The sequence below is a fragment of the Eleutherodactylus coqui genome, chromosome 13, assembly GCF_035609145.1.
Source record: "Eleutherodactylus coqui strain aEleCoq1 chromosome 13, aEleCoq1.hap1, whole genome shotgun sequence".
Lineage (NCBI taxonomy): Eukaryota > Metazoa > Chordata > Amphibia > Anura > Eleutherodactylidae > Eleutherodactylus > Eleutherodactylus coqui.
Window position 1 is genome coordinate 91,340,228 of NC_089849.1, and position 18,942 is coordinate 91,359,169.

The window sequence follows — 18,942 nt, forward strand, 5'->3', positions numbered from 1 at the left end:
AAGATCAGGAGCAGAAGCCTCTGGACATATGTTGTTCTCCCCTCTCCCAAAAAAAGAGACACATTAACAATAATACATACATCAGAGACAACATAAGACAACGTTTATAGCGCCCCGGGATCAGTGATTGCAGTGCACTTACCTTTTGTGTTACGGGACCGATATTAAATTATATTCACAGTATGATACACAGTTTGGTTATCATCAACTTGTGACGCTGGACCAATGCAGTTTATGCCGGGCTCACACGGCCAGAAGCGTAAAGCGCTGCGTGGGTCACCCAGTGTTTTACCGCTGTGGAGCCGGCGGTGGCCCGTGTACTGTCACGTATGGCAGTGACATTGTACTGCATATGACAGCGTATCTCACGCACGCTGTCATGCGCAGTCCTCCTGGTTTTTTTTGCTTTTGTTTATATTTCCCACACCATTGTGTTTGGGCGTGCGTATATACGCGTCCATAGAGAACAATGAGCTCTCACACATACAGATGTGGCAAGCTAGGACATGCTGCGCTACTTTCTGAGTTTGCATATTATGCAGTTACGACTTGCTAATGTAAGCGTAACTACGTAAGGCAATGCAATTGATTGCCTGCGAGTTACCGTGTATCACATGGGAATACAGCACAGCCTAATATACAGTAATCATTCACCCAGGTGAGCCTGGATTGGCATAGGTTCTGGGCCGGGGAGAGGGAGATGTGCAGTAGTGTACAGTAAGTGTAAGGTATAGTTGGGTACAGTTAGATAGTTGGATACATTTGGGTAAATGGTTTGAGATGATGTACCGTTTGTTCCCTCCTACTAAGTAATAGTAGGTCTTTGTACCGCATAAGATTATACTTTCCCATCGTGCCCCCATAAGGTAAGTGTCCCCTTTGTTCCCCATAAAACTGCAATGCCTTCTTTATGCCTCCATAAGCGAATAGTGCCTCCTTTTTACCCCAATAATGTCATAGTGACCCCCTTATGTCTTCCAAGGTCACAGTACCTCTTGTTTGCCCCCTAAGGTTATATTGCTCCCTTTTTGCCCCTCTAAGATCATAGTGCCCCTATATGGTTGTAGTGCTCCCATAAGCTCACAGTGCCCCCTTTGAGCCCCAATAAGCTATTAGTGCCTCCCTCCTTAATTTTCCTTCTGACTACATAGTTTAATGATCTTACTACATCCTCGGCATGGCACCATCATCTTCTCCTGTATGGTGACAAATCCTCTTCTCCAGCCGAGTCTCCTCTGCTGTCTTGATTTCCTCCATTCAGAACATCAAAGGAGACTAAGCCGGAGCCAGGGAGGTGGATTTATCACCATACAAGAGAAGTTGACGGTGCCACACAGAGGCTGTAGTAAGGTTATTAAACTGTGCAATCAGCATTAGTATGGTGAGGTGGGTCTGCTGCCCCCATTGGCTTAGGGGCCCGATCACAATTACAACCCCTGCGAACCCTATAGCTACTCTACTGCAGTCCAATATATAATAACAGCATTCAGTTCAGATATACTTTGCAAGAGAGGGCAGCTCAGGGGATTCGGCTCAACCAGCCACTTAAAAGTACCTCTGCACAGCCTTTCTTGGGAAGATAGGAAGTAAAAGACTATCAGGATAATTCAACAATTACCAATCCTTCTAAGGTAATTCAAAGGAAGCGTTTGTCCTATTACCACCTACAATAAGCAGTCCGGCAGTGAAAGAGTTAACAGGCCAAGCAGGATCCTGTTCTACAAGATTTCCGCTAATTTCCTATCCTTTAAGCAATGATTTCCTGGTGATGTCACACACAATGAGCAGGAAGGTTTTTGCCACAGTCTGTATAACAATAGGTGAGAGACCTGAAGAAGGGCAAATAAGACAATGACCTTCTAATAACCTAATATCCAAACTCCAGGCATTAAATGATAGGGATTGTAGTACTGTGTAGTTCATGGAGACTGTATCACAAGAACCTTAAAGGGGTTGTACCAGAAGTACAAGTTATTTCCTATCCACAGGATAGGGAATAACATCTGATCATGGGGGCTCACTACTGAGGCCCCCACTACTCCAGAGAACAGGGGTCCTATGTCCCCGGTTATCCTCATTGTAGGCTTACTGCACCCCCTGCAGCGAGGGGGTTATTAGAGGTAGCTGAGCAGGTATTTTCGTCAGCCCCAATTTACACTGAATAGAGTGCTGACCATGCTTAGCCAGTACTTCAGTGCTGTTTACACTGAATGACATGTTGTTCAGTTTTCTTCATGCAGAAACTGAACAACTTAATGACTCTTGTTCAGTCGCTGCATGCGTTTACACGGGACGATTATCATTCAGATTCCAGAATGATTATCAATTATTACTAACGATATAATCGTCCCATGTACAAGGGCCATTAGAGGCCGCCTGCACACAGCCGGATTTGCATTGCAGAATCCAGAGTGGGCGTCCACTTCCATATTTCACAGCAAATACCAGCCATAGCATGCAATGTAACCGCTTTTTCCTGCCCACGAGCGGAAATCAATTGCGATTTTCTGCTTGCGGGGAAAAAATAAAATAAAAATCACAGCATGTTCTATTTTAAGGCGCATTCTGCGTGGATGGCTTGCTTTGAAGTCAATGGAAGCCATCCAACTCGCGGCCCTTCCGCAATCATCTTTGCAGAAAGATCGTGGGATCCACGTTATCGCCTAGCAACGACACAGCATTATCTGTACTGCGCATGTGCATCGGTGCGACGGCCAGCACATCTGCAGTACAGAAAAGAATGCGGACAGGTATGCAGGGGTCACCGGCTGGGCACCAGGTCGAATTCCGCTGCACGATCCAACCCGGTCGAGTGCAGGCGGACAGATACCGGGACTCAACAGGCTGTATCACACATAATAGGCATAAATACACCAGCTAAGCAGCGCGGTATCACATAGGATAGGATTAGATATAGTGGCTCGGCAGACAGTATCACACATGATAGTCTTACACAAGCTGAGTAGGACAGGATCACACCACAGGTTTAGATATATTGGATAGTATCACACAATAGGCTTGGTTACTTCAGCTCAGCAGATAATTCACACATGCTAGGCTTAGATATACCAGCTCAGTAGCCAGTATCACACAATAGGCTTCAATATACTGGAATCTATTACACATGAAGGGTTTAGATACATTGTATTGATTCAGCAGACTAAATAATAAACACAGCTGTGGCAAAGTATCATAAAGTTACATTGTAACTTTCCCCCCTGATCCAGTATAATGTGCATCATCCGTGTATTATGTAGCACTCTGGCATCTGCAGAGTAAGCAGGGAGCACAGCTTTACATATGGCAGCTCCTGTCCATCAAGTTCTGATCCTCTCTTGTCCATAGATTATCATCCAGCTGATTAGGAAGCTCATGGTATGAATGACACAGTGTGCATGGAATTTGTCAAGCTGTCTTATCCAGTAGTCACCAGCAGAGGCTCCCCCCACCCCCAGCACAAACCTGTCTGCCTGCCTCCTATTGCTCGCCTTGTGAAAGTAAGCCACAGCTAATAATATTCATAGACTGGAGGTGGAGCAGAGCCCAGGCAGCAGATATATACACAGCAGCCAGGAGACCTGATACTACTCAGCTCCCAGGGAGAGAATGGATCACACACCTTCCCCGGCCAGGTAGGATGTGTCTACCTCTATGGGGTGGCAGGTGCACCCTTCTACTAGTCATGGGGAGCTGGAATTTGTAAAGGCAGGCTTGCAATAATAGCCAGCACAAGTCTTGCTTCCTTCTTCCTGGTCAACCTGTGCACAGCCCTCAGGTAGAGTCTGCAGGTAAAGAAGACATGGAGGAGCAACACAAGGCAAAGAAAGACAAGTCCCAGGGCTCCAAGAAGCTCTTCAGGAGCAAGTCCTTCAGGTCTATGGGGAATTTCATGCAGAGGATTCTGAAAACTTTGAGCAGTTTGTCCCACCTGGTGGATGCAGAGAAGAACAACTTGTACACGGAGGATGATGATGGGGGCTTCAAGCAGAAACCCCACCCTAGAGAAGGCAAAGGATCTACACCTGAGGATTATAGAGTTGTCCAAGGAGGTGACAGTAACAACAACCTGGGTAAAGCTCATGTGGTGGCCAAGTGTCAGGATAGGTGTTCACTGAGCTCAGAGGAGAAGGTTCCTGGGGTCCAGGGGCTGAAGAACCATGGAAACACCTGCTTTATGAATGCTGTGGTCCAATGTTTAAGTAACACAGACCTCCTGGCTGAGTACCTGGGGATGGAGCAGTTCAGAGCAGAGCTCAATAAGGCCAAGGGGAATGAGGGTCCTCAGAAGGCATCTACAGAGGAGACCTCTCTGGCTGCAAGGGGCGAGGTCACTGAGAGGTTGGCCTCTCTGGTCAGGGGTCTGTGGACTTTAGAGTACACCCCTCAACTTTCAGTGGACTTCAAGGTGAGTGTTTAGAAGACATCCGACTATGGTACATGGGTTAACCCCTTTCTATCTCAATGTACTGACTTTCCCAAGACTCTTATCTCTTCTATCTCCATAATGTCTTCACCTCATGTATGTCCCCTACTCATAGCCCTGTAATGTCTTACTTACATTGGGCTTGCAGTTGCTACTTACCTGTTAATCATCTGCAGTCAGGATGACTTGTTATCTATACAGCGATGATGTCATTGCTGACTGATGATAGCAATATTCACAAGACAGAGGCTCTCTTGTTCTACAGGGTAATTAACACTGCACAAACACTCATTTAAAAAAGTTTGTTTAAGTTTTGGTCATGTGACTAGGACCAGAGATGTTATCAGAGCTTGAGTTCATGTTTTGGAAAGATTTACTGAATGATAGTATTTTACTGACACAAAGCGGCACATTTATAAACTGCTTTACGTGGGAACTCTGTCATAGAAAAGTTACAAATTGCGTAAAAATTTAGTGACTTTTCTCCTTTCTGCGCTGGCCTTGACACTTTTGCAAAAAGTGGCCTTAGATTTATGTATAATTTACAGCAGAAACTAGCATTAATTATGCCAGGGAATGTACTCCGGTCAAACGTGGTATAGATTTCTGTGTAGGCGCAAGGAGGTGCCCGGGTGCGCCTAATATACGAAGAGGTGCGAGCATTTTCATATATTAGGTGCTTTGTGGAAATTAGGTTAAAACTGGTGTTGGAAATACCGGATTAAGTAAATTTCCTGATCTGTTCTGCTGTTCAGAAACTGTAGCAACATAGCAAAGAAGTGAGAGGCAAAGAATATTACCGGCTGGTGACATCTAACATCTACAAAAATGGTTTTCCGCATAGTGTATTTATTTTTTAAATGACCAATTTCACGTTTTCCTTACTTTTTTTCTTTGTTCTTTTTCCACAAAAATGCTGCGACCAGCAAAAAATTCTGTAGGTCAATGAAATATGCTACAATGTGTTTTTGTGATGTTTTTCCTTACTTTTGGTGCGCTTTGGGAGTTCATCGCCTTTTTTTTTTTTTTGCAAAGGCTTCTCCATAGGAAATAAAAAATGCCATCCAAAAATATACTTGTAAAAAGCTGCTTGAAATCCATGGCATTTTTCCAACCCCCATTCCAAACAAGTGCAAGAAAGCAGTTGTGACCGCATACAGGGTGCAAGTAAAAGGTGTTCTTTATTCCTCCCAAATAGATATTGTTGTCTGTTTGGGAGGAATAAAGAACACCTTTTACTTGCACCCTGTATGCTGTCACAACTGCTTTCTTGCATATGAGGACTATATGGATCCATGGATTGGATTCAGGTTGGTGACTTGCATATTTCCATCCAACTAAGTATCGTGATTTTGCGCGATTGCGATTTTTAACATTACAAGTCCCATAGACCCCTGCAGAAAAAAGAAAGCTGCGAATGTCAGTGAAAAAAAACTGTAGTGGGTAGTCACTCTAAGGGTGCATTCAGATGACTGTATATCGGCCGGGTATTCACGCCGGCCGATATACGGCGTCTCTCTATGCAGGGGGAGGAGGCTGGAAGAGCCGGGAGCAGTGCTCTGAGCTCCCGCTCCCTCTCTGCCTCCTCTGCACTATTTGCAATGAGAGGAGGCAGGGCTAAATTCCAGGAATTAGCTTTGCCCCGTCCCGCCTCTCCTCATTGAAAATAGTGCAGGGGGGTGGAGAAGAGGCGGGAGCTCAGAGCACTACTCCCGACTCTTCCAGCCTCCTCCCCCTACAGAGAGAGACGCCGTATATCGGCCGGCGTGAATACCCGGCCGTTATGCAGTCGTCTGAATGCACCCTAAGGCTGTGCTGTTGATACCCTTCTTTTTCTTCTCCCATTCCAAACAAGTGGTGCAAAAATCTATTTATGGTGTTGCACCAAAATTCTGGTGAGAAAAAGTCACAATTTTGGCACAAAAATTGTGTCGCCTTGAGTTTTACGCTAGCTTTGCCAATTTTTTAAAAAGTGAGCGAAGCTTAGCAGGCGAGGGCATGGCCAGCGTATCCTGCCACATTTACTATCATTTATACCAACGTGTCGCTGGCGTAGCTTTCTTCATTTAGTGCATGGGCAACCCGAGATACACCTAATATATTAAGACAAATTACCCCACTCGTATAAACGATTCCAATATGTGCCTCCTATTTCAGGACAAAATTGTGTCCCAGGTCAGGGGGTTACATTACCCGCAGTTGTTCTTCTCTGTTCTCTCCAATCCGCCAGTTCTGGGCCTTGTTTTCAGAAGTCCAAGAAGGCTGCACTATTTATTGCTCTCTGATTGGCCAGTGCTGATCCCATAAATGGGAACATCTCTGGCCAATCAAAAAGCATGTATAGTGCATTGGTAATCTAGTATCCCCCCTTCTGGTCACCAGACAGAATTTTGTCCAAAAACTGGAGGGTCATTAATATGAAGACGTCATGCGTAATAGTTAGCACACTGATTACCAGATGTTTTGGTAACTTTATGAAGTATAAAGTACTACCAGAAGAAGGGAGGCCCTATGAAGAGAACATGGATCGTACCTTATGCTTAGATGAAAGTGCAGGAATGAAGATGATATTGGCATTTTTTGCAGTAAATTAACTACAATCCATCTGATTGGCCGTCTGCTCCGCAATTCACAGTCCCTCCACTAGCCTACAGCTCCCCTCAGTATGTAGATATCAATGAGCGGGGCCTTGGATTACTGAGTGGACACAGTCTGGGTCACTACAAGCCCCAAGACTTCCCATCTGATGGATTCCAACTAATGTACATACAGCGTGCAGTGCAGGGAAATATTGCAAACTCCTTCATTCCTGTGCTTTTAGCACTTCCCCTCCATAGTTTTGGTAGCACTTTATTTTCCAGGTTTTGCTGACAGTTTAGACCTTTTTTAATGGTACATCTACAACAATAACAATCAGTATATTAATGTCACATACATAAAATCAGATGTAACACAACAAGCATAGCTGGCAATAATAAAATCATCAATAAAAATGATACTAAATAGTCAATACCATTACCATAATCACATATATGAAGGGCTCATCAAATTCAATGCCTGCAATACCAACCCTGACCACTGCAAACTGTCCAAAGCTGTCTGCTTCCAGTCTGTACACACTGACAGCAGCCCGATGAGCGACTGATTGTCAGGGCTCCCTAATGGCTGAACCGGACAATCAACTATTGACGAACTATTCTGAGGTAATTCATCAATAGTTCAGATGTGGAGAACCCCTTTAAATCCCTCTATGTAAACACAAAGTACATAAAGTACTCTGTATATGTGTGTGTATGTGTATATATATATATATATATTACACATACAAACAGTAGAAAAAGTATCTAAATCCAAGCAGTGTAACAGAAACTCATGATGTCTAATACCGCAGTGTAGTCCTTAGTTTCTGCATAGTTTCATACATGAAGGCTACATTCACATTACATTAACTCGGCCCGATATCGTGCTTGGCAACGTACGTCTTTTACTTAGAAGCAAGGCAATTTTCATTGAAAAATGCCTTGCACCACTTCTGTACAAGTGCGATCCTGAGGCTTTATTCCCATGAACGTATATCGGCCGCTGTTTTAACTCTGCAACCCCCTGCTTACCCCCGGTGCCCCCTGAATCTTTTCACCTGAGTAGTCAGGTACTCGAAAATAGCGATGCTCGATTGCAAAATTGCCCTTAACGAGTACGTTCGCTCATCTCTACTCCCTATATGGAGAAGAGAGGCCTTATGGGCCCCCTAAGGCTCCTGGGCCCGGGTGCAACCGCATCCCCTGCACCCTCTATACTTACGCCCCTGGTACAACCCCTTTAATATTCTAGATGCATCTTCTGATGGCAGGGCTGCATATTAAAGGTAAAGTCCCCTGGTGCAAGCACCGAGTCATGACTGACATCACTCTGTGACATTTTCTTGGTAGACTGTATTTGCGGGGTGGTTTGCCATTGTCTTCCCCAGCATATTACTGACGTCAAGCCGACTACCTGAACCACACAGGGTTCAATCCCTTGAATGACCTTCAGGTCGTGAGCGAGAGCTTACGACTGCATTTCTGCTGCCTTAACACTCTGCACCACACGAGGCTCATATTAAGGCCAGGATACAAAATGTTGGTCTTAGTAGATCTGGCTCAAAGTGTGCGTGAATGAAGCCTGAAGGAAGAAGGTGGAACTTGAAGACCCAATGCAAAATCTGTAATAGGGCCCGCACCTACTATGTGCCTTTATAATCCTGGTGTCTTCTAATGTGGCAGAAGGGACTTTGGGCACCAGAGCAGGGGCACAACTGCTATATCTGCCACCCCTATTGCTATGCCAATGCTGATTATCATTAATTTCATTAGGCTACTAAAACTAAATCCTATGCACTGAATTAATGGTAGTCAGCATTAAATGGGACACTACCAGGTTATGGAACCCCAGCCGTGAGGTCGCCAAAATCATTGTCAGCTCATGAACACAAGGTCATTCATTAACAACGGGCACAGTCCAGTAGAAGCCAATTGAGATGGAATATTTACCCCAGTTTTTACAGATTTATGAAAAAAAAAAACTTGCAGCCCTAATCAAGCAAAATTAGCATAAGGTGATTGTGGTCTACAAGTCACAGTATTGCAGAAGAATTGCAGTATTGTCAGTGGAGCTTATCACGGAGAGGTGGGCACCACATTGCCCATGGTGACCTATCGTCAGAAGAACCTCCACGATGTCCTCTCCACCCCCTTACACTAATGTGATGAGCATCAAGCTGACTGCTCTCAAGTGTCGGCTTAAAGTAAAAGCAAGGGTATTATCCAATTGATAAAATGTGATGTACAATTAAATTAAAAGCCTCTGTGTCTCCTGAGGATCCTTCTATCAGCCGCCAGACGCTTTCCAGCCTGCGATATACATGATGATTTGTAGAGTGTCCCTCAACGAACATGCGTAAGCTCTTCAACGCAGGAGAAAATGGAACCTTTCCTCCTGGTTCATAGTGGTGACTTTCTATAGCAGATACAACAATAGATGTAGAACTCAGAACAACGAGAATACCCATATGGACTGTATAGGAGGTCAGTTCTTTATGACAGTGGGCACTCAGTGATGGCTGCAAGAAGATACAATTTTATCCATCTAACTCAAAGGGGTACATGTACCAAGACCGACACCAGTCTTAGGGCTCCTTCATACGGGCGTATTTTTCATCAGTATTTTGTGAGCCAAAACCAGAAGTAGAACATAAAAAAAAACTTGCCTCATATGCAGTAAGGTAAAGTCCCGTGGTGCAAGCACCTAGTCATGACTGACTCCTAGGGTGAGGTCACACTCATTTTAACGACCTTGGAAGGATGAAAGGCTGAGTGTCAACCTTGAGCTGGATACCTGACCCAAGCAGGGATTGAACCTGCAACCTTCAGGTCATGAGCAGGAGCTTGGGGCTGCACTTCTGCTGCCTTAACACTCTGCACTGCACAAAGCTCATTATGCAGTACATATAGGAATTCTCATTGTTGGGAGTTCTAAGCCTGTTGTATCTGCTATAGAAAGTCACTGCTACTATGAACCAGGAGGAAAGGTTACATTTTCTCATGCTCAGAAGAGCTTAAGTATGTATAATGGAAAAATTTGCATTTCTTCTGTATTTTGGACCCTTCCTGGTTTTGGCTTACAAACTGATGAAGTATATGCCCTTTTCAAGGAGCCCTCAGGGCTTCTTTAGATGGGCGTGATTTAGTCCCGTTATGCAGCCATGATAATCACAGCCGTATAGGGGAAGAAACAAAGCTATTGATTTCACTCATTTGGTTTTCATTAGCGATATTCTTGGCTGTCAATAGTACGGGCGAGAAAACATAGGACTTGTCCTATCTCGCATGTAGATAATATATGTGCGGGAAAGGTAGGGCAGGACCTATCTTCCCGCTGGTTTTTTTTAACTCGTGCGCTATGGTGTGGAGTTTGAATGGCCCCCCAAAAAACAAAACTCGGTTCATGCACAACTACGCTCCGTAACGGCGAGCGCAATCGCGCACACGCCCATGTGTTGTTGCCCTTAGAGTAAAGTCTGCCTGAGTAAGATGCTACAGATTTATTAACAGACTGACATCCCATATTGATATTGGAGCATCTCGGATGTGTCGCGCACCAAACAATCAGATCCACAACAGCTATGACCTGGCGTAGATTTGTGCTATAATTTACGGCAGTTACTGGTGTGAATTAAAGAAAAATTGGTTGGACTGCATCTGGTTTCATCTTCCCCCAACAAAGCCCAGGCCAGTTTTTTTTTTAGAAAAGTGAGGACAGAAGGAAAGGCAAAAAGTCACCAATTTTTTTTTACATATGCAACTTTTTATGCCACGATTCTGGCTCACGGCCCTTCATAAATTTCCCATCATGTCTACACAAGGATTTAGACCCGTACAATATCTCAGAAATTCTGAGCTCTGACCCTAATAAACATTTTGGGGGTAGCCTGGGAAGAAAGACAAAACTGAAACCTGCTCATAGCTATATAAAAAATATCACACCTCACCCCATATCTCACAGCTCCTATTCTGGCAGTGCCTGATCCCCCTCCGAACTCTTTTTCCAGTGATGTCCCATCACAGGGACATATGACCACTGCAGCCAGTTACTGGCTATATGTAACTTGGGATCAGATGGTAATTGGCTGCAGCCAGGTCCAGAATTACCATCTGCCCTAATTGGTAGATTCCCAGTGGGCTGCTCTCCCTGACCTCAGAATGGGCTGTCCTGCTCACCCCATTTGAATTCAGAGTTCCCAAGCTGCCCACCTGAAATGGCACCATTGGCATCTGCCACCCTGCCCCAGCCAATATCTTGCCATCTCCCTGTGGTTTTCCCCTCTTGAAACTCATATTACTGGGATGCCTTGGCTCTGTGCAATGTAAAGCTTGACTCCTGCCACACGCTTCTGTACTTGGTACATTAAAGTGCTATGAGCAATGTAACTACCGTGTTTCCCCAAAAATAAGACAGTGTCTTATATTTATTTTTGTTCAAAAAGGTTTAACTTTTTTACGTGTATAGCTGCCTGGACACTATTTAAATTGACTTTTTTAATTAACTGTTAGCAGGGCTTCATTTTGGAGTAGAGCTTATATTTCAAGCATCTTCAAAAAGCCAGAAAAATCATTTTGCATCCTCAAAAATTCTGGAAAATCATGCTATGTCTTATTTTCAGGGTATGTCTTATTTTCAGGGAAGCAGGGTCTAACTTTGAGGGGCCACACAGGGAACACTGCAACTTTGCGGAGCCAACCATGGGGCTCTAGAATTTTGAAGAGCCATGGAGGGGACACTAACTTTTCTGGGCCACAGAGGGGACACTGCTACTATGGGGGGAGTACTGAGAGGTGTTGGTAGGAGAGGAGTGTGCAAGGAAGAAGTCTTCATGGCGGTCTGGTCCAAGATAAAGGAAATCAAAGAAGACATTACCTGTGATCACTTAAGGTAATAGCGCTGTGTTTACTATCACTGTGTAGAACTAGTATCTGGATATTACTGCATTATTTAGAACTATAGTACTATATATATAGAGCTACGTTGCAATTCTACATTTTACTGTGGCGCCCCATGAATTCTACGTGTGCCTCTGCCTGTCATCCAAGGTTCTGACACTGTCATGACGTTGTTTGCAGCAGCCGCAGCACGGAAGGTCCCAACGTTGAATAGTGTCAAGATGCTCTGCTTGCTGAGCTCAAGGCGTCCTTACACATCAGCAGCGCTGCTCCATAATAAAACTTGTTTTCTACTCTGCCCTTTCATTATCCATGGTAAGCAAAGGTGAACCCCATGAGAGATGCCACCCTGGTAGTTGTGCCCATGATCCACATGGCACATAAACGTGGTCTAATCTTCAGTAGTAATACTTATTTCTAAGTTTCAATCTGTCTTTGTAAGTTCTATATCAGAACTGTTGCTGTATAGTCCTAGACTAGTCTTGCGTAGAAGACATGACCCAATGCATTACCTATTTAATGATATATGGTGAGCTATGTGGTGCCTATGAGCAAGTCCCAACATCACACAGTGTGACTAGATAAGGATCGTCATCTGAGTTTCGTGCGTCCATCGTGGATGCATGCCTCTGTACACCGCTTCCTGTTTCCCTCAACTATTTTCCAATCTGAATAAATATTTGGTCTGTTCATTCACGGCCCTCATATAGAGGCCACAAGTGAACTCACAAACAGGTTTGTCCACATTGCTCACATTTAAGATCTTGACAATGCCTCTAGTGGCTCCCTTCCAATTGCCACTGAACTCTGTTGTTCATGATGGCTTTCATGGTCACATAAGGCTCTGAGCAGAGTTTCCAAGCTGCAAGATAATTAGGAGTTCTGCTGGGCACTTTCCTATAGAAAGCTGGCTGGACTGGAGGTAGAGGAGGTCAATGCCATCAGAGAAGAGTTCATAAAATGTTCTCATTTTTTCTAAATTTTACAAAATCTTTTACAATAGGTAACTGTCTTATGATGGTGGAGATTTTAACACTCTCTAAGGTGCCTCGTTTTCAATATCTTACCTTGTGGGTGCTAGTTCATGTCCCCCAAGCTAAAAAAGTGGAGCCTGACACTTATTTGTCAACATTAACCATCCAGAATTATGATTGTGGGGATGCCTTGATTGCATTATGATTACACTTATAGTTACTTCCACTGGAGATTCAAAATTATGGGCCACCCAGAATATCTTCTGAACCAAAAGAGATGCAAGTAGGAAACGTAGAATACTTTGATGGGTGGGAGGAAACTTTTTGGCACTATAGTGGTGCCTGTGGGCCATCATGGTGGCAGCCAGCTTGGAATCAGTCCAATAAACTTCATGGTGTCAGGGTTGTGCAGGCTGGGATCTGTTTTACCATAGTGTTTCTAGCAGCACAGCTTCACAGGTGTGGTTGATTGAGCTAGCTGGGTGTGGTTTGCTCCAGTCAGCCAATCCTACAGGTCTGTTGAGACTGAGGCAGACAGACAGACACACCAGCTCTTTGTCAGTGTCTGCTAGTTTCCCTCCTGCAGTGTGAGTAGTCTTGTGATCCTGCCTGTCTGTGCAGGCTTCAATGTGAACTGTATTTGTGTTCTTTCATGTTTGTGCAGTCTTCTATATCTTCTGTGCATGTGACTGGACATAAGGTGTCTGTGTAGCTCTCGGTGCATTTAGTGTGAACTGTCTTGCTGTGGATCATTTATCATCTAGGGCTAGTTAGGTCCCTAGGTTCCAGCGCAGGGCCGCCCTTATTGGGGCAATCGCCCTGCTTACAGGCAGGTATCTGGGTCCCGAGGTTCCAGCACAGGGCCGCCCTTATTGGGGTGATTGCCCTGCTTACAGGCTGGTATCCTGGGGTTAGTTGTCTTGTTAGAGTAGGGACCGCGAGACAACAAGGACCCTTGAAGTTGGTCTCACGGCTTAAGTGACTTGGCCAATCCACAACCTAATTCCACGTACGTTATTTAGCAATTCCATTTGGCTATGTGTGCGGGTATGCTTGGTGAGTGTTTGAGCTTTTGTCAGTCAGTGTTTTATGTCTGCTGCTCAGTTATGTCCCAGTTTGACGTTACAAAATATACATGAAAAAAAAATTTGGTATGGTGTTAGCCAGTAGAGTAAAGTGTGATTGTTCTCAGTAAAGCCTGGTTTAGACCCAATGATTGTGTACTTTTACATCGCAAGGTGATCGCTCAAATGTTGAGCGATCACCTTGCTCTGCGGAGGATGCAGAGAACAAGCAGTGGGCTGCTTGTTCTCTGCATCCAGCTGTTCTCTGCATGGAGCGCCCGGCTGTTACAGCTGAGCGCTCTGAGCGGGGGATGGAGAAGACAAGCGGGGCTACTTGCCACTAGTATCAGCTGTATCCCGCTGTGAATTCCTGATAACTGATCGCTGATCTTTTAGTATGCTGAAAGATCAACGATGAGCAATGGCTTAATGAAAACTGCACGATGTCAGTGCAGTTAGACACAACGATTATCGCTCAAAAGATGGCTTGGAGTGATTTCTGAGCGAAAATCGTGTCTAAATCAGCCTTTAGAGAAACAAAGTAATCTTGTAGATATGATACCTTTTAATGGCTAACAAAAATACTTGATGTTACAGTGAGCTTTCGGGTTCTTATTATTGACCCTTCATCAGGCTAATGATGTGTCCCATCCAAACTAGTTTCATTAGGCTGATGAAGGGTTGATAAGAAGAACCTAAAAGCTCACTTTTTTTTAATTAGTTCTTTTCTTAGGCATTAAAAGGTCTCATATCTACAAGATTACTTGGTTTCTCTCCCTGAGAACAATCACAGAATATACATGTACGCGGATAAGGAGATATTTGGTCATGTCCGTTTGCCCCTTTTTTTATAACTTTGCTCCTTGTTCCTATCCATGTTTGCCAGTCTTTCTAACACATGGGATACATGATTCAAGGGTAAAGCTTTGCCAGAAATTGAAAGGCACAGTCCTTTTTTCAATACTTTCTTGTTATGGATGATGTGATGTTGAGTAATAATAAAGTTGTTATATTGAATTATGTGGTATAGAAAACACTAATCACGCATCTTTTCAGGTACCAGAAGATGGCATTAACAATGTATTGTGACCTGTGTTGTATTCCCTCTGAAGTGTAGCATTATTTGCAGTGCCCTTGTACTGTGACATCACTCAGTACTGTAACTTTACTATTTGAAGTATCCTTGTACTGTGACATCACTGTGGGCATTACCTCTGTACTGTAGCTGTTACGATTGTGTGGGCAAACTAAACATAGGGCCCACACGATCGTACCCAAATAGGGGTGGATGGACGCACACAAGTTTCAGGCAAACTGACGCTGTGCTACAGGGAGGGATAGCATGGCCCTACCTAAGCAGGGGATTCGCCCCAATAAAGGGACGCCCAGCGGTCTTCAGAACTGGGCCCTAGCTGATCCTAGGAGCCAGAACAGGACGAAATTAACATGCCACATGACAGGGACTGAACAATAGGACACACAGAGCCAGAATACACAGCATACCGCAGCCACAATGCAACCACTAGTAACAGATAAGATGAATATAAATACCAGGTATTTGTTGACATTTTGTATAAAACATGGAAGCTAGCGGGCCAACTTCACAGCTCCTGGTTATACCGCTAGTCCCTACACTAACCAGGAGTCCAGCAGAACCGGACACAGATCACACAGCCAGCTGCCACAGGACCAGGACAGAGCACAGATCACACAGCCAGCTGCCACAGGACCAGGACAGAGCACAGGATACCTGCTTACAGGCACAGGCTAACAGCAGACTACTACATATAGAGGAAACCACACGGACTCCACCCAGAACTTACATGCACACAGATGAAACTCACAGCAAGTCCATGTGTCCTCATACAGGGGAGATAGACAGTCAGCCACACAAGCTGACATAGGGAACTGTGTCAGGGATCCACCATCTGACACACAGAGTAAGACATAAGACATTTGGAGGCCGCACCTGTAAAGGGGGAAGGAAAGGGGAGCTGCATGTGCTGCAAACCAGGACTACAGGTGTTCAAACTGTCTAAGGGAAGCAGAGGGACACAACCAGACCTACTTGCAACACAGTTCAGAGTGGGAACAAATTACACATACCTGATAACAAGTTACAGCGCACAGCAGTAACATGACTGCTCACCCTGGGACCCATCCAGACACTGACCAGGAGCTGGGTTTATATGTGAGCACAGAACCAGGGGATTGGCTAGCAGGAAGTACCACACCCAGCCAGCTCAATCAATTAACCCTCAAACACCTGTAGCTGTGCTGCTAGGAAGCTTATAACTACAGATCCCAGCAGCACACGTAACAGTAGCATTACTATTTACAGTATCCTTGTTCTGTGACATCACTGTGTGCATTACCTCTGTAGTGTAGCATTACTATTTGCAGTACTCTTGTCCTGTGACATCACTGTGTGCATTACCTCTGTAGTGTAGCATTACTATTTGCAGTACTCTTGTCCTGTGACATCACTGTGTGCATTACCTCTGTAGTGTAGCATTACTATTTGCAGTATCCTTGTCCTGTGACATCACTGTGTGCATTACCTCTGTACTGTGACATCACTGTGTGCATTACCTCTGTAGTGTACCATTACTATTTGCAGTACTCTCGTACTGTGACATCACTGTGTGCATTACCTCTGTAGTGTACCATTACTATTTGCAGTGCCCTTGTACTGTGACATCACTGTGTGCATTACCTCTGTAGTGTACCATTACTATTTGCAGTGCCCTTGTACTGTGACATCACTGTGTGCATTACCTCTGTAGTGTAGCATTACTATTTGCAGTGCCCTTGTACTGTGACATCACTGTGTGCATTACCTCTGTAGTGTAGCATTACTATTTGCAGTACTCTCGTACTGTGACATTACTGTGTTGCATTACCTCTGTAGTGTAGCATTACTATTTGCAGTACTCTTGTCCTGTGACATCACTGTGTGCATTACCTCTGTAGTGTAGCATTACTATTTGCAGTACTCTTGTACTGTGACATCACCGTGTTGTATTACCTCTGTAGTGTACCATTACTATTTGCAGTACTCTTGTACTGTGACATCACTGTGTTGTATTACCTCTGTAGTGTAGCATTACTATTTGCAGTACTCTTGTCCTGTGACATCATTGTGTGCATTACCTCTGTAGTGTAGCATTACTATTTGCAGTACTCTTGTGCTGTGACATCACTGTGTTGTATTACCTCTGTAGTGTAGCATTACTATTTGCAGTACTCTTGTCCTGTGACATCACTGTGTGCATTACCTCTGTAGTGTACCATTACTATTTGCAGTACTCTCGTACTGTGACATCACTGTGTTGTATTACCTCTGTAGTGTAGCATTACTATTTGCAGTACTCTTGTCCTGTGACATCACTGTGTGCATTACCTCTGTAGTGTAGCATTACTATTTGCAGTACTCTTGTCCTGTGACATCATTGTGTTGTATTACCTCTGTAGTGTAGCATTACTATTTGCAGTACTCTCGTACTGTGACATCACTGTGCAAATTATAAAAAAGGTATATTGAATCTTTGTTTAGTGCCATCCAGTCGTTGCCTTGCGTGGTACTGCCAGGGTCCGTGCGCGGGCTTCCTAGATACTGGCTGAACTTGACATGCAGGTTTTGGAATGTGTGGGACTTGGTAGTGGAAGCTGAGGACTGTGCCAGGGTCTGTGCTCTTGCATCATGGGAATGGAGTGCTCTGACCCCCTGTTCAACCCTGAGGCAATGAAGGGAGACAATACTTCTTGTTCACTTGCATGTCTTTATATCCTACCTGCTGCACCAGACAATGGGGGGCATTAACTAAATCTGATAAACCGGTTTCCAGCACACAAAAGCTCAGTGTGAAGGAACAGGACTAGTTTGTGGTATTTTAGCCCTTTTGGTTTGATTACCGAATCCACCCCCATTCCTGTTCTATCAACTTTGGGTTATTCTTTGGGAGAAGAGTAGTGAAGTGGTCTAATCAGGAGGAGACGCTATAACATGATATGCTTAAAACGTCTGACATTGACTTCCAGGAATGCTGCCTTCCAATAAGTGCCGCTGTAGAGGTATTGTTCCATCTCCTTATTTGCATATTACCCAGAGGAGCATGCATGGCCTTATAAACCTCCTCACACCTTCTAGGCGCTCTCCTTAGGCTGCGATGCAATAGCGAGTGAAAATGCATGATTATGAAACCAATGATTTTCAATGATTTCATACTCATTTGCATTGTTTTTACTGAAGCCTTGCAGCGCTAAGAAAAATCTGCACTATCGCCCATTGTCTTCAATGGGGCCGGCGGCAGCAGCGCCAGCCTCATTTAAAACATAGGGAGTACATCGCGCTCCCCTGACCAGCTGTGACAGCCATGGCAGGGGATTCCTCCATCTCCCTGGGGACCGTGCTGCAGCCGCCCCATTGAAAGCAATCGGTTGCAGGCAAACATTGAAGCATGATTTTCGGGAAAGGGCTTAAAATTTGTATGACAGGCATTGTATGATAGCTGAGTGATGCCTATTATTAGTAACAGCACTCAGCCAATCACAGGCAGTGCTTTCTGAAGGCGGGGATTTTTCTGTAACAGCTATGACAGGGGATTCTTCCATCCCCCGCAGGGACTGCTGGGATGAAGGAATTCCCTGCCACAGCTGTGGCATTGGTCCACGATGCTACCCCATTGCTTTTAATTGGGCCGGCGCTGCTGCCGCCCCATTGAAAGCAATGGGTTGCAGGCAAACGCCGCAGCAATGATTTTTCTGGGAAGGGCTTGAAATATAAGCCCTTCCCTGAAAATCAGCCCTAGCTGTAAATAAAAAGAAACATTTTACTCAACTACATGAGCTGTCCCGCTCTTTTCTCTTTCCGGAGTCATCTTTTGTCTTCTGGAGGCCGGGGATTGAAAAATCCCTGCCTCAAGAAAGCATTGCCTGTGATTGGCTGAGTGCTGTGACCAATTTCAAGCCCTTCCCCGAATCGTCAAATCATCGCTGCGGTGTTT

General features: G+C 44.7%; 1 protein-coding gene across 2 annotated transcripts in view; it reads left to right on the top strand.

Annotated features, from left to right (window-relative positions):
- Nucleotides 1–3,570: 3,570 nt before the first annotated feature.
- The window catches only part of USP43 (ubiquitin specific peptidase 43), a 51,931-nt gene continuing 36,559 nt past the window's right edge, over nucleotides 3,571–18,942 (top strand). For both annotated transcript variants that reach the window (XM_066587753.1, XM_066587754.1), the window contains exon 1: nucleotides 3,571–4,405. In XM_066587753.1, coding sequence (XP_066443850.1) covers nucleotides 3,800–4,405 — 606 coding nt within the window. In that variant the 5' untranslated portion in view covers nucleotides 3,571–3,799. The remainder of the gene's footprint in view (nucleotides 4,406–18,942) is intronic.